General features: G+C 38.5%; 1 protein-coding gene across 1 annotated transcript in view; it reads right to left on the bottom strand.

Annotated features, from left to right (window-relative positions):
* ENGASE (endo-beta-N-acetylglucosaminidase) overlaps positions 1-10,387 on the bottom strand; it is a 115,126-nt gene extending 104,739 nt beyond the window's left edge. The window contains exons 1-2 of the mRNA XM_053706336.1: positions 10,269-10,387; positions 2,586-2,719 (exon numbers count right to left, since the gene is read on the bottom strand). Coding sequence (XP_053562311.1) covers positions 2,586-2,719 — 134 coding nt within the window. The 5' untranslated portion in view covers positions 10,269-10,387. The remainder of the gene's footprint in view (positions 1-2,585; positions 2,720-10,268) is intronic.
* Between the last annotated feature and the right edge of the window lie 13,428 nt (positions 10,388-23,815).

Here is a 23,815-nt window from a genome sequence, read left to right as displayed (position 1 = left end):
TTCATGATTCAGATAGGGCATGCAATTTTAAACAACTTTCCAATTGACTTTTATCATTAAATTTGCTTTGTTCCCTTGGTGGTATTTTTGAAAAGCTAAACCTAGGTAGGCTCAAAATTATTTCTAAAACCGTTAAAAACCGCCTCAGCTCAGAGCATTTTAAAAGTTTTTCACAGTTAGACAGTAATAGTTCATGTGTGTCATATAGATAACATTGTGCTCACTCCCGTGGAGTTTTTTAGGAGTCTGCACTGATTGGTTAAACTGTATGTCTGTCAAAAGCACCGAGATAAGGGGGCAGTCTGCAGAGGCTTAGATACAAGGCAATCAAAGAGGTAAAACATATATTAATATAGCTGTGTTGGTTATGCAAAACTGGGGAATGGGTAATAAAGGGATTATCTATCTTTTTAAACAATAACATTTCTGGTGTAGACGGTTCCTTTAATGCGAGCACAGTCACAGTTCTGATAATATCTGTAAATATACTGGTATACAGGACAAGTAAAGGATATTGTATTGTTACCACTATAAAGCTTTAAGCAGGGCTCAAAATGTCATGTCCTAAGCTACTAGCCAGGCAGAAATGTCACTAGCCACTTCTGACCCCACCCATCCCCTGCCCACACCACACCCACTACAATACTCCCCTTTTGCGTATGTTTAGCAATTGTGAAGCACCCCACTGTGCAGTAAATTTTTATATTTTAAAGCACAACAAATTAAATAATTTAATACAATTATTACAAATATATACATATGCTGTTCATTTTGCACAGTGTATAGACAGAATTTCTCTCTCGCTCTCTACTCGCCCCAGTTCAATTTCTACTCGCCCAGGGCTCGTTGGTAAGTGGCATTTTTAGCCCTGGCTATAGTATGCAGTTATGCATCTGGCAAAAGTATTGAAGCGGCAAGCCTCAAACTCGTCACCATTTGGTCGCTGAGGGTGTTGGAACTGGCGAGTGACACAACATTCCATATATCTTTTCAGGTAAGGGATTAGCGATATAGTCAGGGATGGGATATTGTTATGGTCAAGACGATGGCTTTGTATTAACTACTTCTTACCACAGTGGGCTGCCATCAAAATATTATCATCCCCAACATTTTAGAAGTAACTATTTTTATTCGGGTGATTGTTTAATATTTATCTCAGTCTTGCAATATTTTGGTTGTAAGATTGTAAAAGCAAACCATGCAGTTACATACACTTTAATAGACATACATAAGCGCAAGCACTGATATGCAAGGAAATAGGCTTATGCACACTGTTAGAAACGGTTTTATACACTGTCATACAGAGAACACACTCTCATAATCACGCACAACACGCAAAATCTCTCCTAGAGCAGTGTTTCCCAACTGCAGTCCTCAATTACCCCTAACAGGCCAGGTTTGTACAGCAGGTTAGTTACCATGGTTATTGATCAGCTGATTATTTCACCTGTGTTCTATTTCAGCTGTTGAGAAACAGAGAGGACCTTTAAAACATTTGTGGAGTTTATAGATATAGGCAAGCTATTGTGCCAGAACAAAATACAGGTTTTTAAGTCCCTTTAAAAAAACAGTATATGACCAAAACATGTTGATATTTTTTTCCTTTGACGCTTTCTACTGAATGTTAGAATCTTGAATCTTTGAATGTATCATTTGATGTAAAGAAAAACGATATTGAAATTAAACATTTGATTAATTGATTCTCAACAAACAAGAATGTTACAAATATATTTGTGCCTCATATTTCAATGTTCTAAAATTAAATCTCACACTTCAAATAGAAAAAAATATTTGCAGAAATAAATGTTGGAATATAAATTGCCAACATTCACTTAGAACAGACGAATAGGTTTTAAACAAATGTTCTGAAATATTCACCTAATGAGGCCTGTACACAAGATAAAAGAGGAGGGGTGCACGACCCAGTAAAAACCATCTCGCAACCCATAACTGGGTCACGACTATTAGTTAAAGAACACTGCTCTAGGTAACAGGGGCATCAAATCCTTAAGTCCCAGTCTGCCTACGGATGTCTATTTTTTGTACTGCTTGTGTGGTGCTGCAGAATCTGTTATGTTATAAATAAACAACAATAATAATAATAAAAAACAATAAGATAAGCTCTATTTATTAATGAATGAAGAGGTGTGAAAGCTGTGCAGAATGGGCTCCACAGAATAGCATAGGAACTGGAGAGTTAGTGAATCTATCCCACTGCTGGACACAGTTACCAACACCATCGCACAACTCAGCAGCACACACACATATTGTTAGAGACAACTATAGTATGCACACAAGAAAGCATTAGCATATTCACCAATAAGAATGGTAATGCAGAGTTGCACTAATATTACACTCACACTGACACGCATCATACCCAGGCAAGAAAATAACAGGACAAGCAACACAATATGAGCTGCAGGTGCACACACTGTCACATTATCATAGTCACAGCTACACCTACACATGACAAACACTCACAACTAGAGGCAGCCAAACCCACCAACATATCACACAAAAACAGCTATACACAATAACACAAAGCCAGATAAAAGCACTGTGACAAACAGCTTTAGAGGTCTCACTCTGTGTTGGCGGACATGTCTTGTTCTGCCGGTTGGTCTTTTGTGCGTTGCGCCTTCTTTTTCTCTGCAAAACGATTTCTTTTTTTCTCATTGACTTTTTCTGGTATGGCTTCAGCAGAGAGATTTCTTTTCATCTGACAGAGAGTGCGTGGGAGAGAAAATGAGAGAGTGTAAGGGAAGGTGGCAGCGTGGGAGAGACAGGGGGGAAGGGAGAATAAGTGGGTTGTGTAGGAAAAAGGGGCTGCATGAGAAAGGATGAGATAAAAACAGAGCAATATGGAGACAGATGGGGAATTGAGAAAAAAAAAAGTACAAAATGAAAAAGGGAGGGAGGTATACGATACGATAGTGTTTGTGAAAGGGATAACAGAAAAAGGAGCAACGTGTGTGGTTTGAAAAGTTGCGAGAGAGGGAAGGAGGTGGCAGAGAGGGTGGGGTGATTATATGGAAGTGGATAACAGGAACTGTATTAATATGCCTCTAAACACAGACATGCAGAACTAAATTACATAAGGATCTCTGAGTGTACTGGAAGTAAAACATCTATGTACCCACAAAAATATTTGGTGAAATATGATAAAAAAATAAAAAATAAATTCTGTATAAAGATCCCGTATATTGTGGGACAACCCTCACCTGTAGTGAGAATGTTTCTGAAAACTAACCTTAAAGGGACAGTCAAGTCCAAAAAAATCTTTCATGATTTAAATAGGGCATGCAATTTTAAACAACTTCCCAATTTACTTTTATCACCAATTTTGGTTTGTTCTCTTGGTATTCTTAGTTGAAAGCTAAAACTAGGAGGTTCATATGCTAATTTCTTAGACCTTGAAGACTGCCTCTAATCTGAATAAATTTTGACCACTAGAGGGCATTAGTTCACATGTTTCATATAGATAACATTGAGCTCATGCACGTAAAGTGACCTAGGACTGAGCACTGATTGGCTAAACTGCATGTCTGTCAAAAGAACTGAAATAAGGGGCAGTCAGCAGAAGCTTAGATACAAGATAATTACAGAGGTAAAAAGTATATTAATATAACTGTGTTGGTTGTGGAAAACTGGGGAATGGGTAATAAAGGGATTATCTTTCTTTTTAAACAACAAATATTCTGGTGTTGTCTGTCCCTTTAAAGCATAGGGATTTAAGTTGTAGAGGGGAGATAATGGATGAAACAGAAAAATATGAGAGTTTGCAAAGAGGAAGACGGGAAAGACTAATGTAAAGGGTAAAAGATGGAGGAATGGATTGGAGGAAAGAAAACAAAGAGTAGAGTCAGACAGAGGGAAAATTACACCAAAAAGGGAGAAACAGGAAGCGATTAAAGAAAGGAATAGAATGTAACCGGATTACAGATAAGAGTTGGCAAATATAGGAACTCATACAAAGTAATTCAATAATAAAATCCTGATAGCTCAATATGATGATCTGACAGCAGATTATTTCTATTTGAGAAATAATTTGTGGCCAAATATAATCAGATGTACAGACGTTTATTCAGCACTGTAGATTGTGTTTAGCTGCAATTAAAGAAGCATTAATCAGTAATTATTACATATGGGCTGTTTTATCTTTCTCTAGAGGTTTGCTGGTAGTGACCCTGTGCAACAAGGATTGCAAATTGTGGGGAGCATTTGCTGCACGTGTTTATCAGTGCCCAAGCATCCACTAGTGCAACACTGCCCCTCTGCAACCAATGATGCAACAGTAGGCCTTGTCTAACACCTCTGTTGGATCAATCCAGTGTTATTTTTTTTATTTAATAGTTTTTTATTGAGGTTGTGCAAATAATACAACATATACAGAAGATTACTGTATAACATAAAGACAAAAATTTCAGTACAGCAATAAACAATGACACGTGAAATCCACACACTGAAATGCAGTAGATAAGCTTCTGGAACCTCGATTTTATATTATTTTCTGAAATAGTTTCCTCACTTGTCGCAGGAGGTCACTCTTGGACCTAACAAAACTTAGATGTTCTAGAGGAGGAAAATTAGCATTTGAAGTGGTCGCTTTTGGACATAGATGTATAGTAACAAATTAGCATCTGATATAATAAATGGAGTAAGTTGGTAGTGAATGAATAATCAATGAATATCTAGATAAGTAGAGATGTTATAGGCAAAGCGTGAGTTTGCAAAATAAATAAAAAGGGGTCATACCTAGATATGATTGTGATTATAATATAAAAGGCTTCACAACCCGTAAAGTTGAATATAATGAAATAACCTGCAAACTGTTTTGTAGTATATGTAGTGGAGGAAGAGCTACAAAAATATATAAGACCTAGTGCCCAAATCCATATTCAGGTAAAGATTGAATAATATTGGAGCATATAACAAGCTAAGTAAACCTAAGACCATAAAAAAACAAATAGAACAAGTTAACCTGTTTTAACCTTTTAACGCCGTTATGCCGTTCTATTCCGTCATATTTACACTGGGCTTTAAAGCCGTTATGACGGAATAGAACGTCATATCAAACGGCTGTCCTGAAGCCTTCTGCGCTTCAAGGACTTGATCGCGGTCTGGAGGGCGTTCCTAGGGTTGTAGGGACGCCCCCCAGATGCGATCCAATAATTGAAATCTCGCGATCTTATGCACGATCGCGTAGTTTCTATTTGTATACATCGGAACAGGTGTTCCGATGTAGACACTTTAACCCTGTCACGAAAGGGTTAATAATAGCAATATGTACAAGGAACATGGAATATGGTGTTTTCATCTAAACAGTCTCATTCAGATAACACAAGAAGAAAACATTCTGGTCATAAACATGAAAACCACTTACTACTATAAAGAGTTGGTTGGCAATTAAAAGAGACATGTCAGAACAAATATATGATAGGCTAGAGATCCCCTTTAAAACTCTTTTAATATACCTGTTTATATTGGCACAATGTGAGTATCTTGTGTATTTCACGTGTCACACATAATATGGCTCTGAACCGCCAAGACATAAAGATTAGTACTAACAATCGGGGTTATGTGACTCATATGTCTCAACTCCATAATCAGCTCAGATGTTTAACTTAGAAGTTGTCTGTGGACTTGATATGCAATTATAGTAAAATGGTATTTACACAAATATAACATGTGAGTTCTTGCGTTTAACAATCGGGTGATTCACGGGACTCTGACATCCAGCACAACAAAACCATAGGTAGCTAAATGATAGAGATATATATGTTGACAATTGGAATTATAAAAGCCCTAACTCCCCACCTCATATCTGATCCGTTATTGAGATAAAAATATAAAATAAATCTCTATCAGTCTCTGAGTCAGTGGGAAACAAGCTGGATTCTTCTATCACACAAATAAATGTGTGATAGCTCTGCGGTTAGGCAAATTTCATCCCACACCAGACCTTTTGATCCAGGGGGGCTTCGGCTGAATGTCCATTATGTTCTGCACTAAATTGTCCCTTTTTTTAATTTGCTGGGGCGCTCTATCGGCACTCTATCGGGGAGTGCATTATACAAACGGCTTAGGATATCTTCTAAAATTACAGGCTTCCTTGAACCGGTTCCTTCGATCAACAAAGCAGATAAGATCCCGATATTGGATCCTTGAAACTTCAGGGCATTTCCCATGCGATCTGTAAATAGTGTTGAGTCCCTGCAACGACTGGGAAGGCCGGCCGCATCTCCCTTGCCATCTACAGAGGGCCTATTTGGCTTAGGAAATGTTGATATACACAGCAGGGACTGCTGGCTGTTCGCGTCTCTTCCACATTGCTGGACAGTATAGGCTCCTTCTGGCTTCTCAGCCTGAACCTCTATCTGCGTCTGGCCCTTGCTTTGAGGTAGTGAGGAAGTAATCATGGCGTCTAGGCTAGGTGAATACACCATTGGTAAGGGGTAGTCCCGGTCACTCACTGCTTTACAAACAGAGACAAGATTGTTAAAACTGCTATCCATTTTGGCCTGATTACTTGAGGAATAGTCTCATATGTTCAAAGGTAATCATTATATTTGATTAATTTGAGCAGGAGCCTCTGAAATGCAACTGAACGCCATCTCTGCCCGGAGATGCCTCGTCCAGGGTTATTTTAATCCACCTTCTCTAAGGTGACAAAGAAGGTTTAGGAAGTAGCGGTTTAAACCAATAAGGGAATTGCCTTTTGCCGCATAGTGTCAGTAAAAGATGGCAGCTTCGTAGCAGACTGGCACTAAAAGAAGAAAATGTAGGCATCTTGCATACATGACTCTCCTAGGATTCACATAGCTATGTTTAAGTAAAATAGCTGATTACTATACTTTATCATGAGTGTCATTGTGTGTTTTCATATAAAAGTTACCCTGTCTTTATCTATTTTACTTGACTATCACTTTGAATTGCATTTTATCCTCATGAGCTTACTAAAATGTATTACCTTATATTGTGCTTTTTACACTATAGACTGATTGTCCCTCTGAATACAGAACATCACCTACCAGCAGTCACCCTGGAGACAAACTTACACACTGTATCTTGGCTGACACACTGTGTTCTAGCTGTCTCCCTGCATTATTGCTGTCACACTGTCTATATTCTGGTGAACAATCATCCTAGCAATCAAGCTCTATATTTGGCTGCCACGCTGTCTTTTTGTATTCTGTCTCATACTGTCCTAGCTGGCATATTTTATCCTCGATATTTCCTGGTAATTTGTCACTCATGGAGTATATTCAAGATATTACCTTTGGGGGGGGGGGGGGGGAATTACCTTTGATTTTTCTGCTCTCTAAAAAGCTGTCCCTAGCACCAACATGTCATCGATCCACCTAGCCACCAGACATCAAACAAAACTGTAGTGAATAGAAAGAAGCAGCTGAACATCTAATTTAGCTGTAGACACAAACCTTTGGAACTTGCTACTCAGCATAAACCTCAGACAGCATAACTTAAACTTCAGAAAAAAACTAAAGATGTGACTTTTTGGTCCCAGTTGTCCGCAGTCAACCCAAAGTGTTTTTCTCCTCTATTGTCATCGCTCACCTGTCTCTCCCAGTTTATATAAATACATGACATGTTTATGCATTATATATTGAATGATAGGTCAGTCTTAGCTACGCCTATATATCCTACATATTGCACTCTATTATACATGGCCAGCTTAACAAATGGCCCCCTGCATTAAAAAGGAGACTCATACTAAAATGTGTATAATTGTAATATCTAATATATCTCGGATACATAGCATCTTGTCTAGCATATTGTGCTCTACCTGCCTCACCGAATTCTGTATAGCCATTATTTAAAATTATTGTATATTTTAATGAATTGCTGCCCAGTATCTAAAAATAATCTTAAAAACGTGGGCACTTTTATTCATTAAAATTTTAAAAGACGCTTCATTTTTAAAATATTTACCATTGAACGATGGTAAACATGCCGCTTTTTCTCCGCCCGCATCTCATACTGTATTTAGCAGATTGATGAATATGGCTTCCTCCAATCGTTGCGTGCCCCACGAGCTGGAAGCCAGATGGGGCATGTAACATTATCACTAAACGCTCTGTATTTCGCCTACCGCTCCTCCTGCCGGCACCAATGTTCTCATTTTTTTTGTGTGAAGTTGCTTCAAACGTCCAATTGATATTTTGGCCTTTAGATGGCCAGTTTCAAAGATATAATGTCACTTTCTATTGCGCATGCAGACATCCCAACCCGCAAAAACTAATTTCAGGTAGGTGGCTGCACCGGCTACTGCGCTGCACACATGACTAAGGGCCTATTGCAGGCCTGAAACTTTGACATATTACTAAGGGCCTATTGCAGCCCTGAAACGTTGTGATTTTGCCTATGGACCCTTAAGGAGATAATAAGGGTCTTTTTAAATTCATTGGTGGTTAGAATCTATGTTGAAAATTTGATATTAAAGAAGACTTGGCAGGTCTGTGGTTCCGTGCCCCTGCATTATAGTGTGCTGTTTTCCTCATTTTGTGAAGAATTACAAGTGATACTGTGTGGCCATCTGTAACTATCATCTGCTGGTACCAGCAGGAGGTGTGGGAGGGGAGGTGGGTGGGCTGCACTGTGGCAGAGGGAGGGAGAGGGAGGGATGGGGCACTGCACTACAGAAAAGGCTGGGAATGGGGGGGATGAGGGTTTCACATGTAATGATAGACAGGAAGGGAGAGTGGGGTGGACCACTACACTACAGAAAAAATTAAAAAATATATATAATTTTTTATTATATATATATATATATATATATATATATATATATATATAATGTGTGTGTGTGTACATAAGTGAGAGGGAAATCACAAAACAAATAATAATTAAAAAATACAAAACACTAAATTGCATACTGGCAGACTGTCTGCCAGTACCTAAGATGGTGGGGATGAGTGTGGAGGGGGGAACTGTTTGGGAGGGATATCTCTATCAGCTAAAATAAGGCTTACAAGCTGATTAAACCCTTCATTGCCGAAAATAATAGACGTTTGGTGCATACCTGCAATTAGCAGCCTTCTAATAATCAAAAACCACTCAAAGTCATGCATGTCTGATATTTCTGAACAAAGGGTATCCCAGAGAAGATTTTACAATTTGTGTTATGATTGCACAAGTGATGTGTAAATAATTTCAGTGAGAAACCCAAAGTTTGTGAAAAACAAATGATCTATTTATATGGTCGCATTTGGCGGTGAAATGGTGGCATGAAATATATCAAAATGGGCTTAGATCAATACCTTGTGTTATCTACTTATCTAATATACAGTTTTGACAGGTAAATAAAAAAACAAGACTCTGTTCAAATGGAGTGATAGCAAAAATGCTAAAAATTATTTTGGTATTTTGGGCAAGTTGCTCTCTGAAATTCCCAATAGCGAAGGGGTTAAAGCAATCACATTGAGCTATCACTTCCCTTGGTTGCCAGTAACACCAGAGAAGAGATATCCCCTTTAGCTGCCAGTCACAAAAGAAAAATTATTTTTACCTCAATGGCAGTCATCAGAAAATGATCTACTTTATTCATGAAATATAAGTAGTTATCCCATCAATGATATTCACGCAAATACACAAATACACATATATACACATAATATACAAATATATACATACACACATGGGTATCACCTTTTTCATGGCAGTGAGCTCATGTGTACAACTCTCTCCAACTACATCTGGTACCACTGGTATTATTATGCTGGGATAGCCATACATACACAGTACACAATACATTCTACACTGCTGTCATACTACATTTGTCCCCTTCCATCATGTCTGTATTACTCCAATCTTTCTGCCACAGTAGCTACTATAACACATGATGAATGTGGTGACTGTGCTATGCTATATTGTATGTTACCTGAGTGTCATATTGCGTCATTACACTCTTGGTACCGCCTGTATTTGGCTGTAACACATTGCATCTAGCCTAAACTGCCTCACACTCTCTCCTATTATATGTAACCATAGTGCCACACCCCAATAGGATAGTCACATTTTATACTGGATGTGTCCCAATTCAATCTGACACCCTCAGTCCCTTGTGCCTTGACCTTTCCTAACACACTGTAGCCTGTAACAAATGTATCATTATAGTGGCATCACTAAACTTTTTATTAGGCAGACATACTCCGTCCTAGATGGGAACATCACGTTATCCTTTCTGTCATTGCCACTTTTTAGCTGTAATAAATAATATACAGTATTAAACTTATAATTACCACCCTTACTTTGAATCCTCTTTGCAGAACACTTTCTCTTTTGACATAAGCCACGCCTTTTAAAACTGAATCAGTGTTTGCAGCAAGCAGATAGCTCTCGCCGTTTACTTCCAGAGTCTGGCTGCAGACTGGAGCTCCACTCTAGACAGGAAACATGTGACCTCCACTCAAAGTTTTTTTGTTAATCAGTTTTAATGTAACAAACAACCTATAGACAATAATTCTGAAAACTAAACATTTTTAGCTTTCTTGTTCTTAATGTTCATTCACAGTGGTTTATGCAGATTTTTATTTATAAGGTAACCCACTGTGAATGAACATTAAGAACAAGAAAGCAAAAGTAGGCGTCTAGCTGCAGACTCAGACTGGAGCTCCAGTCTAGACAGGAAACATGTGACCTCCACTAACTCTAGACAGGAAACATGTGATCTCCACTGACTCTAGACAGGAAACATGTGACCTCCACTAACTCTAGACAGGAAACATGTGACCTCCAACTCAAAGCTTTTTTTATTTTTTTAATCAACTTTAATCTAACAAACAACCTATAGACAATCATCCTGAAAACGAAACATTTTGCAGCTTTCTTGTTCTTAATGTTCACTCACAGTGGATTATGCTGATTGTCATTTATAAGGTAACCCCTGTGACTGTCATTTATAAAGTAACCACTGTGAAATATGAACATTAAGAACAAGTAGGGTGACCACATATCCAAACTGCCATTCAGGGATGCCCCGCCCCCAATAAAATAAAAGTTGCTTGTTTTTGAAAACATCACTGGATTTGTTAATACCCACTACATGTAATAATATGCATTGTCTTTTCAATGTATGCAATAATCCCACATCTGGCACTTGAAACAGTGCATGAGGCATAATGCTGTAACAGCAGTGCGTGAAAAAAAAAAAAAAAGTTGGGATATCTTATAAAAAATAAATACACGTGCAAACGTATTATCCAAACATTTTTGTATTTAAATTTTAAATGCACAGCTTTCATGTCCTTTTAATTAAATCACAATTAATTGTAATCTATCAATATGTTATTGTGCACATATTGATAGATTAATCATTGTAGTACAGTGCCTGACGTTCTCCTGTGCCTTTGCTAAACAAGGAAGTATAAAGTTATGCAGTTTAGCAGGAGCGCATGGGAGGAAAGCCTTCTCTTTGGCCAATCTTCTATCATTTTTTGAAAAGCAACACTTCCCACAGAAAAAGGTAGGTATTGAGCTATAATAAATTAACAAAATTGCCTATTCATCCCATTGTAGTCTGATAGTACTATAGACTAATAATATATGGAGAAAAGAAAACTTAGTAGGGGAATAAAACTCTGCGGTCACATTCTCTAATGTGACCGCAGAGTTTTATTCTCCTACTAAGTTTTTTTTCTCCATATATTATTAATAGTAACTTAGACTAGAACATAACATACTGTTACACACCGCACTGCAACTTGGTGATTGTGGAGAATGGCAATAGAAGTCTCTGTCTGCACGGCACGCTCTCCTTGTCGGCTCAGCTCTGCTGCTGCAGTCCAAATGTCTAGGGCAGGTACCACCTCAGCCATGTTTTCCTGGACACTTATGAGTTACACATGCTGCAGGGTGTGCAGGGAGGAAACATGTATTGTGTTTCTGGACAGCACTATTCATATTCCTCCCTGAAGCATGTGTAACTTATAAATATCCAGGAAAACATGGCTGAGGTGGAAACCTCACAGGATATGTGCGTATGCCACTGAAAAACAGTAATAACCTTTACTAGAAGCATTTTTGCTAATGGAAGTATTATGAAAAACAAAATGCTTATACTTCTAATTAGAATGTACCAATGCAATTTCCTTTTTGACCTACCTATCCCTTTAAAATAACAGCTGGATCTGTGAGACTGGCAACAAGGGGGAGAAATCACCACTGAGTGTGCAGTTTGTGCAGGTTTATGGCTCCCAAGTCTTCTATATTTCAAAAACAAACTTACCATATAGACTGGGCAGGCACAGCACTGACTCCACCGGTCTATCTCTCTCTCAACTCCACTGACGTCCAGTGTCCGACTCAGGGTCCACGCTTGTTGCATCGCATTATATAGACAGTAGTAGAGGCTAGTAAAGGCAGGCTAGCTAGACTAGAGCTGTGGCGGCAACCACAATGAAATTAGCATCCGGATTCCAATCCGGAAGCGGCTCCCTCAATTTACTGGCCACTGGCGGTGGCGCCTCTGGTCTGGAGTCTGGCCCCCTGGGATAGTGGGGATGATGTATAGGAGGGGTCTTAACACTATCATGATCTGCGCTGTGGGAAGCCGGCACCTAGCCCTACTAGAGTCTTAGTGAGAGTGAGTCAATCCGCGCGGCTGTGACGTCACTGCTGTCAGTGTGCTGTCAGTTTCTCAGTTTCACTCCAGTCCGGGACAATGAATGAAGGTAATACGGGACATGTGGTCACCCTAAGAACAAGAAAGCTGCAAAATGTACAAGGCTGAAGTTGGATTCTTCTTCAGTCAGCTTCTTATTCTGCAACTGATTACAATTTGCAAAATTAAGATATCTAGCATTATTTTTATTTTAAATAAAATAATACTTTCCAAAAACCTAAACAAACTTACATTTTATATATATATAAAAAAAAACTTATATTGCAATAATCAGATGGCAAACATGGCATAATTTTGATTGTTTATATTAAGTAACTGATATTATAAAAGGGTTAAACTCCTTTGCGCCACTCATTTATGTGTGGAATATACAATGCGTGGGCCTCTTCATGGGACAGACGTTATCAGCCTTGTCCAACGCTCTTTATGGCAAACAAATTGGTGCCAACCTTGCCACTTTATATATTTTACCTTTTCTAAATAAGTCATTGGTATTTAAAAAAGGATAAAATCCTTTGCGCCACTCATTTATGTGTGTATATATACACAAGGCGTGACCCATCATAGGATAGACATATTTTCAGCCTGACCCAATGCTTTTTAAGGCAAACAATCTGGTGCCATCCTTGCCACTTCATACATTTGACCTTTTCTGAATAAGTAACGGGTATTTTAAAAGGGTTAACATCCTTTGGGCTATGAAGTTTTGTGTGGATACATACACGGCATGAAGCCCTTCATAGGATAAGCATGTTTTTAGCCTGGCCCAATGATTTTTCTAGCAAACAAGCTTGTGCCAAGCTTGCCATCTCATATATTTTACCTTTTCTGAATAAGTAACTGGTCATTTGAAAAGGTTAAAATACTTTGGGCCACTCATTTATGTGTGGAATATACAAGGCATGAACCCTTCAGAGGACAGACATGTTGTCAGCCTGGCCCAATGCTCTGTATAGCAAACAGATTGGTGACAACCTTGCCACTTCATTAGGGTTGCCACCTTTTGCCCAGAAAATTCCTGGACACGTTTTAAGTGGGCGGGGAGGGTGTGTGTCTCAGGGCGTGGTTTGGGGGCGTGGCTTCTCGCTGCATCAAATTTATGCACTGGGATGCACACGAGGTGGGTTAATTGAATAATTGTGTAGAAGATATTGGGGTAAGTAGGTATAAGTTTGCACATTGTCTTATGCATTTTATGTAAGTCTGAAGACGGGGGTAAAACCCCGAAACGTCACTTTTATGGAGTAAAAACTGTGGTGATTATAATACGGAGAGTGCCTGCTGTTTTCTTTGATGTTTTGCAACTATTTTTGCTGAGCACCCCGGACTGTAAAAGACTAAATATAATATATATATAATATATATATATAATATACAGGTAGCCCTCAGTTTACGCCGGGGTTAGGTTCCAGAAGGAATGGTTGTAAATTGAAACCGTTGTAAATTGAAACCCAGTTTATAATGTAAGTCAATGGGAAGTGAGGGAGATAGGTTCCAGGCCCCTATCTAAATTGTCATAAGAAGCACCTAATACATTATTTTTAAAGCTTTGAAATTAAGACTTTAAATGCTAAACAGCATTATAAACCTAATAAAATAATCACACAACACAGAATATATAATTAAACTAAGTTAAATGAACAAAAACATTTGCTAAACAACATTATAAACCTAATAAAATAATCACACAACACAGACTTCACTTGCATTTTTCTGCAAACAGTTCTTTCTATGCATTCCAATCTGGACTGATTTACAGACAGGAAGATCTTGTTCCTTTGAAATCTGCTCGATAGCTCAGGTCTGGTTAAACTGATTAATTTCAGCTTGCTCGGCTTTGCTGCAACACAAGCGGACAGCTCCACCTACTGGCTATTTTAATAAATGCACTGCTTCTCAATGCTTTTCAATAGCAGTCATATGACTGGAAAAAAAGGTTGTTATTCTGAAACGGTGTAAATTGAACCGTTGTAAAACGAGGGCCACCTGTATATATATAATATATATATTTATTATATATAATATATATTATATATATATATATATATATATATATTTTATATATATATATATATATATATATATATATAATATAATATATATATATATATATATATACCTATACCAAGTTGAAACCCCAATACCAAGTAAAATAGTGCTATATAGCCAGATTAAGAACATAACTGTTATGTCGTTAGGTTTAATCACAAACTAACATTTGGGCGACAACTTAACAAAATTATTGGAGGCAGTGTTTGGACTTTGGAGATGAGACCGCGCATTACCTTGCTTCTGGGGCCTGGCATCGTGAACAGTGTGTGACCGGACTTATGAAGCTTTCATTTAAACGTTTTCATGCTAAAGAAAAATTAAAAATGATGATGATTTCATGCTTCTTTTTATACATGCTATTTTTTTTCTTTCTATGTCCCTTTTAATAGAGATGACTTGCAATTTATTTATGCTGAACTTATTGAACATGCAGAACTAAAAACCCTCTTGGGCATTAAATGGAAAGAGGTACTATTGAGACCGCGCATTACCTTGCTTCTGGGGCCTGGCATCGTTCTTGAACAGTGTGTGACCGGACTCGGGGTAACTGGTGGTGGTGGGGGCAGAGTCGGACGCGCGTGATCATGTCCTGCCTCTCTCTCTGCTGCAGGATTGTGACGACTCCCCTCCGGCTCCGACCCTCTTCCCCCCCTCCCACTGTGTTACACTCATCATACTCCGTCTCTCCTGATGCAGACTACCCAGGGTTTTTTTTGGAACCCCGGGCTAAGCGCTCCTCTGGCCATCTTGTATTTTGTAAAGTCTGTGCTCACTGTACCAGGAGAGCGCTTAGCCCGGGGCATTTGAGGCTTGTTCCGGGACACGGGACACAGAGCCTCAGACCGGGACTGTCCCGGTGAAACTGGGGCGGGTGGCAACCCTACACTTCATATATTTTACCTTTTACGAATAAGTGATATTTTAAAAGGGGTTAAATCCTGTGGGCCACTCATTTCTGTGTGGATATATACAGGGCATGAGCCCCTTTATAGCACAGACATGTTCTCAGCCTGGTCCAACGCTTTTTATGGCTTTTTCTTTGCCATATAAATCTTTGGGACAGTCTGAAAACACTTGGATTGTACAAAGGGGCTCACGCCCTATATAGCCACACAGAAATCGGTGGCCCAAAGGATTTTAACCATTTTAAAATACTATTTACTTACTTAGAAAAGGTAAAATATATAAAGTGGCAAGGTTGGCACCAGTTTATTTGCCATAAAATAGCGTTGGGCCAGGCTGAGAACATGTCTCTCCTATGATGGGGCTCACGTTCTGTATATATCCATAAAGAAATGAGTGGCCCAAAGTATTTTTACCCTTTCAAAATACCAGTTACTTATTCAGAAAAGGTAAATGTATGAGATGACCACGTTGCCACAAGTTTGTTTGCTACAAAAAGCTTTGGGCCAGGCTGAAAACATGTTTATTCTATGAAGGGGCTAACTCCTTGTATATGAAGGGGCTCACTCCTTGTATATATCCACACAGTAATGAGGTCCCTAAGGATTTTAACCCTTTTAAAATATCTGATTCCTTTTTAGAAAAAGGTAAAATATATGAGGTGACAAGGTTGTCATCAGTTTGTTTGCTTCAAAAAGCCTTGGACCAGGGTGAGAACGTGTTTATTCTATGGAGAAGTTCACGCCCTGTATATATCCACAAAGAAGTGAGTGGTCCAAAGGACTTTAACCCTTTTAAAATACTAGTTAATTAATCAGAAATGTAAGAATATATGAGATGGCAACGTTGGCACCAGTTTGTTTGCTACAAAAAGCGTTGGGCCAGGCTGAGAACATATTTATCCTATGAAGGGGCTCACTCCCTGTACATATCCACACAAAATACCAGTTATTTATTTAGAAAAGGTCAAATATATGAAGTGGCAAGGTTTATCCTATGCAGGGCTTCACTCTGTGTATGTGTCCACGCAGAAATTAATGGCCCAAAGGATTTTAACCCTTTTAAAATACCAGTTACTTATTCAGAAGAGGTAAAATATAAGAAGTTTATATTAATGAGATAGGTATAGAACTGCCTTATTCATCAAATTATGGTGGTTCCATCTATAACCCATACACTCATATTCCTTAGGGGAGTGCAGGGGGTGCCCTAGTAGTTGGTATGCAGTGTAATCCCAAAGAAAAAAGAAAACCACTATTTGGCACACACTTAAACACATAGGTAGATCCGCAGTAAGGGAGACAAAAATATAAAACAACGTTTACTGTCAAATATTAAAATACAAATATTGGAGCATCTGGATTAAACACACTACGATTGTCTATTTCAAAATAAGACAATAATCGTTGAGGCTCTAAGTTTGCAAAATTAAGCAGATTCCAACACTGTCAGAGGCCCATTGTAAGATGTCCACCGAGATAGCAAAAGATCAGTAAAAAACTACTGACTATGATTTGGTGCTACCCACATAGGTGGGTGAAGGGTGGGGCTTATCAGACTATCTCTTGGTAGGCAGCTGCTTACAATAATTGTAAAAACGATACGGGCTTGCAGTGACTAAGGAACGGAATTACCTGTATATCAACCACAGAGAGCACACAAATAAAGTATAACCATGTCCAGATTACTCAGAGACAGGCGAACGCCTAACGCACATTTCACCTGGGCTTTCTTAAAGCCTCAACGATTTGACAGTAAAAGTTAAGTTGTATTTATTTTTTTGCTCCCTTTATGCAGATCTACCTATGTGTTTAAGTGTGTGCCAAATAGGGGTTTTCTTTTTTCGGGGGATTACAAAATATATAAAGTGACAAGGTTGTCACCAATTTATTTGCCATAAAGAGCGTTGGGCAAGGACGTTAACATGTCTGTTGTATGATGGGTTCACACCCTGTATATATCCACATATAAATGAGTGGCCCACAGGATTTTAACCCATTTAAAATATCAGTTACTCAAAATAATGCTATGTTTGCCATCTGTTTATTGCGATAGAGATGATTTTTTTTTTATAAAATGTAATTTTCTTTAGGTTTTTGGAAAGTGTATTATTTTATTTAAAATGCTTGATATCTTTATTTTGTAAATTGCAATCAGTTGCAGAATAAGAAGCTGACTAAATAAGAAGACAACTTTAGCCTTGTACATTTTGCAGCTTTCTTGTTCTTAATGCTCATTCACAGTGGGTACCTAGTTATAAATGACAGCATAAACCACTGTGAATGAACATTAAAGGGTACGGAAGCCCAGAGAGGCCATGCATTTTTATTTATTTTTTATCTTGTTATCTCAAAACAACAACTTGTTATTCTCAAAATAACAAGTTGTTTTCTCGAGATAACAAGTTGTTTTTTTCTAAATAACAACATTGTTTTCTCACGGTAACAAGTTGTTTTTTTCAAAATAACAAAATAGTTTTCTCAAGATAGCAAGCTGGTTTTCAGAATAACAAAATTGTTTTCTCGCGATAACAAGTTGTTTTTCAGAATAACAAAATTGTTTTCTCGCGATAACAAGTTGTTTTTTAAAAATAACAAAATTGTTTTCTCAAGGTAACAAGTTGTTTTTTTTCAAAATAACAAGTTGTTTGCCAATATTTTTTTTTACTCTCAGATTGATACATTTGCCTGGCTAGATTTCAGTCAGGAAGTGTTGAGGGAGCATAAAGATTGCAAGGGAAAACAGCTTTCCAAGCTGTCACAGGAGCCTGCAACCTTCTACCTAATTTTCCTAGCAGTGTAGTGTGCTCACCAGCAACTTTTTATCTCTAGAAAACAATTTTGTTATTTTTAAATAACAACTTGCTATAGAGAAAAACAATTTTGTTATCTCGAGAAAACAACTTGTTATCTTGAGAAAACAATTTTGTTATTTTGAAAAACCAACTTGTTACCGTGAGAAAACAATGTTGTTATTTAGAAGAAAAAAAAACACAACTTGTTATCTCGAGAAAACAACTTGTTATTTTGAGAAATAACTTGTTATTTTGAGATAACAAGATAAAAAATAAATAAAAATGCATGGCCTCTCTGGGCTTCCGTAAATTTTCTTCATTCTCTTGTTATTATTTGCAGAAAAGCATATCTAGATAGGCTCAGTAGCTGCTGATTGGTGGCTGCACATAGATGCCTCGTGTTAGTGGTTCACTCATGTGCATTGCTATTTATTCAACAAAGGATATCTAATAATTGAAGCAAATTAGATAATAGAAGTAAATGGTAACATTGTTTAAAATTGTATTCTCTTTCTGAATCATGAAACAAAATGTTGGGTTTAGTGTCCCTTTAAGAACAAGAAAGCTGCAAAATGTTTCGTTTTCAGAATGATTGTCTATATGATTTGTTACATTAAAGTTGATTTAAAAAAAAAAAGCAAAGAAAAAACAAGCTTTGAGTGGAGGTCACATGTTTCCTGTCTAGAGTGGAGCTCCTGTCTGCAGCCAGACCCTTCACTTTACTTCTGGTAAATGAACTGCATCATCCAATAGGAGGCACAGGCAGACTACACAATCACAGACACAGAGAGGAACAGCCAATCAAAGCCTCTGACTCTTAAAGTGAAAGTAAATTTGGTACAGTTTGAACACACTACCTCATTGTCTCTATGTACAATAACAAAATCACTATATTTTTTTCTAATAAAACTATGGATTTCGGCATTTGTTTTATTACATTATAATTGTACCGTTTTCCTGTGGACTCCTCCCATCTTCTACTTCCTTTATTCTTAAGTTTTTACGTATAGAGCGGTCCCACCTGCTCTATACGTATCAGAGATGCACATTCACAAGGACTCCTACCATTGCGCATGCATGATTTAACGATTGTAACGGCAATGCGCATGCGATTCTCACTCCAGCCGGTCTCCAAAGCGCATGCGTCTATCTGACTTCGCAACATAGTAATGAATGACTAACAATATTGTATTCATTCATTACTATGCGATTTGACAAAGAGAGAAGCAGCAGCGTTTCTGACCTAGACGAACCGTCTTCAAATAGCACATCTATATCCCGATTGAAGTTTATGCCCATTCAGTCAAAAATGATCTGCGCATGCGCGAATCGGCCACGCGCATTCAACTAGAAAGTAAACATATTAGATGTAACGCATGCGCAGATCCAACAATAGGGCGATGACGTTGTTTCATGGCCGCCTAACGGCAGACACAAAAACGTGATCAGGAAGTAAGAAGCAGAGCCAAAAACGGGTTGTATTTATCGACGGCAATATTATTATTTTATATCAGGTAAAACTTAATTTGCACAAAAGTAACAAAAATTTGATGAATGAAACTCCTATTGATTTTAAAGCTAACATGTAATTACGGTTAGCAACCTTTGAATGCAGAGATGGATCTGTGTTTGCAGTGAATAATAACTGTATAGCTGATATTGTATCATAGATTATTTATATTGCAGAGTTTTAATTATAACTTGCTTTTATGTACGCTACAGGCTGTGTATTACATTGCAATTGTTTTTCTCCTTTCATTATTATGACTAATGTTATGGTATTACTGCTTGAGATCAGTCACTCTTGCAATGGACCTGCGAAATGAATGATTACAAAACAAGCATCATTACTATGGTGTGACGGAGATATATACTTGGAGATATTGACTGATAAATGTGCTCAGTACTGCTGTCTTATCAGATATACTTGACCCACCTGAAGTTAGACACTTTTTCGTTATTCATTATTCAACATCTTATGGGGATTTCCATGTTCAATAAAAACAAAGAAAAAAATGAAAAAGAAGCTTTGTGTCACGTAATGACTACTACCCAACCATACCCCTGACTGAGCATAACAAAAAAATAACAAAGTTACAAATCTAACTTGGGGATTAGACCCCTCAGTAGCCCCCTAAATGCACTGCCCCTATCCACTCTCATAGGTTATACATATATCATATAAGCACCTGCCCTACACAAACTAGGCTTTATGTCACTTAATGACTAATACACAAGTATACCCCATACTGAGCATAATCAAATGACACCAAAGTTAAGACCCTAACTTTGGGATAGGACCGCTCAAGAGCCCCCTGAATGCACTGCCCCTATTCACTCTTATAGGTGATAATGCAAATACAATACTATAAACATCTGCCCTATAAAAACTAGGCTATGTGTCACTTAGTGACTATTATCCAAGTAACCCCCAGAGAGAGCAGAATCTAATGACATAAAAGTTAGGACCCTAAATTGGGGATAGGGTCCGGCCAGAGCCCCCCAAATGGACTGACCCTATCCACTCTCAGAGGTGATACCCCATACTGAGCATAATCAAATGACACCAAAGTTAAGACCCTAACTTGGGGTTAGGACCCCTCAAGAGCAGCCTGAATGCACTGTTTCTATCCACTCTCATGGGTGATAATGTGAATAGATACATCATATAAGAACCTGCCCTATAAAAAGGCTTTTGTCACTTACTGACTACTACACAAGTATACCCCAGACTGAGTAGAATCGAATGACACTAAATTTAAGACCCTAACTTGGGAATAGGACCCCTCAAAAGTCCCCTGAATGCACTGCTCCCATCCACTCTCATAGGTGCCCTATAAAAACTAGGCTTTGTGTCACTTAGTGACTACTATCCTGATAAACCCCAGAGAGAGCTGAGTCCATTGACATCAAAGTTAGAATTTGCATTATCACTTAATAGAGTGGATAGGATCTGTGCATTCAGGGTACTCTTGAGGGGTTTTATCCCCAAGTTAGGTTCTTAACTTTGGTGTCATTGGATTCTGCTCAGTCTGGGATATAATTGGGAAGTAGTCATTAAAGGGACATTCCAGCCAAAATAGTAATCCACATGGATGCATTTCAGTTTTGAATACAAGCATTTTTGTAATATACATATATTAGCAAAAATGCTTCTAATAAAAGCTATAGCTGTTTCAAATGTGTATTTAAGTATGCACCGTGCACCAGCATTTTAAACACAACACTTGCTCATAGAGCCTAAAGTGCTTGTACCATCTGGTAATGACTTAATTTGTTAATTGCTGACACAATACGGGCCCCACTGGTGCTCTGAGCAGCTGCAGTATTAAAAATGTTGGTGCACTGAGAATATATAGCTATGATTCACATGCACGTGCAGAAGAAAATGCTAACACTAAAACAGTGACACCTTTTACTATAAGCATTTTGGCTAATACATGTATATTGCAAATATCTTTCTATTCAAAGATGTAATTCATCTATGTGCATTTAAATTTTGACTGGAATATCCCTTTAAGTGACACAAAGCCTAGTTTTTATGGTGCAGATGTTTATATGATCTATGTATCACCTATGAGAGTGGATAGGGGCAGTGCATTCAGGGGGCTCTTGAGGGGTCCTATCCCCAAGTTAGGGTCTTAACTTTGGTGTCATTGGATTCTGCTCAGTGTTGGGTTTAATTGGGTAGTAGTCACTCATTGATACAAAGCCTAGTTTTCAAAGGCAGATGTTTATATAATGTATGCATTTGCATTATCACCTATGAGAGTGGATAGGGGCAGTGCATTCAGGGGGCTTTCAAGGGTTGCTATCCCCAAGTAAGGGTCTTAACTATAGTGTCATTCGATTTTACTCAGTTTGGGGCATACTTTAGTAGTTGTGACTAATTGACACAAAGCCTAGTTGTTATAGGGCAGCAGTGGCGTCACTAGGGTTGGTGTCACCCGGTGCGGTAAGTTATGGTGTCACCCCCCCCCCAGAAAGCAGACACACACAAAAACACAGGCACATACACATACAAACACTCAGGCACACTTAAACACACACTCAGATGCACACACAAACACTCGGAAACACACTCAGACACACACACAAAAACACACACACAAAAACACTGAGACACACACACACAAAAACACTGAGACACACACACACACACAAAAACTCAGACACACACACACAAAAACTCAGACACACACATACAAAATATGTAAACTGCACTGCATTAATTATAAAGCTCATGCCTAGAGCTGCTCCACTCTAAAATAAACCACTAAAGAAAAGGTTTAGGTGCGCAAACTATGAAAATTCTGCTCTCTGACTCTGTTCCAAGTCTGTCAGTGCACAACCCCGGGCCGCATACCTACCGCTTCTTATGGCCAATCACCTCTGCACTCTGCCCACCCCCGGACCCCCGCCTGCCCTCCCCTCCTACCTCTTCAGTGTGCACTTAGTGTACCGTGACCGTAACGGTCTGGTGGGCATCATACGTGGCTCCTTCACTTTAGAGACTGTCAGACAGTCATGCGGTCAGGTGCCAGGCATCCCCCTCATGATTTCCCAGTTCCCGTTTAGAGAGACGGCACAGCAGTGAGTGACTCCACTGCTCCACACATCACTGAGCAGTGAGCACAGATAGGCAGGCAGGTTTAGGCTAGCAGTCCCCAGTCCCATTAATGTTCACAAATGCCTGCCCCTCTAATAAAAAAAATCTATGCATCTCTACATGTATTTCTTTGAATTTCAATAGTAGTAGTGACTAATTGACACAAAGCCTAGTTTTTATAGGGCAGGTGTTTATATGATGTATGTATTTGCATTATCATCTATTAGAGTGGATAGGGGAAGTGCATTTAGGGGGCTCTTGCGGGGTCCTATCCCCAAGTTAAGGTCTTAACTTTGGTGTCATTGAATTCTGCTCAGTGTTGGGTATAATTGGGTAGTAGACATTAAGTGACACAAAACCTAGTTTGTATAGGGCAGAATGATGTTTATACGATGTGTGCATTTGCATTATAATCTATAAGACTGGATTGGGGCAGTGCATTTAGGTGGCTCTTGAGGGGTCCTATCCTCAAGTTAGGGTCTTCACTTTGGTTTCATTTGATTCTACTCAGTGTTGGGTATAATTGGGTAGTAGTCATAAAGTGACACAAAGCCTAGTTTTTATAAGGCAGATGTTTATATGATGTATGTATCACCTATGAGAGTGGATAGGGGCAGTGCATTGAGGAGGCTTTTGAGGGGTCCTATCCCCAAGTTAGGGTCTTAACTTTGGTGTTATTTGATTCTGCTCAGTGTTGGGTATACTTCGGTAGTAGTCATTAAGTGACACAAAGCCTAGTTTTTATAAGGCAGATGTTTATATTATGTATGTATCACCTATGAGAGTGGATAGGGACAGTGCATTCAAGGGGCTCTTG

This window comes from Bombina bombina, chromosome 1 (genome assembly GCF_027579735.1).
Source record: "Bombina bombina isolate aBomBom1 chromosome 1, aBomBom1.pri, whole genome shotgun sequence".
Lineage (NCBI taxonomy): Eukaryota > Metazoa > Chordata > Amphibia > Anura > Bombinatoridae > Bombina > Bombina bombina.
The sequence above is the reverse complement of the archived record's forward strand: the minus strand, read 5'-3'. Positions and strand labels throughout refer to the sequence as shown.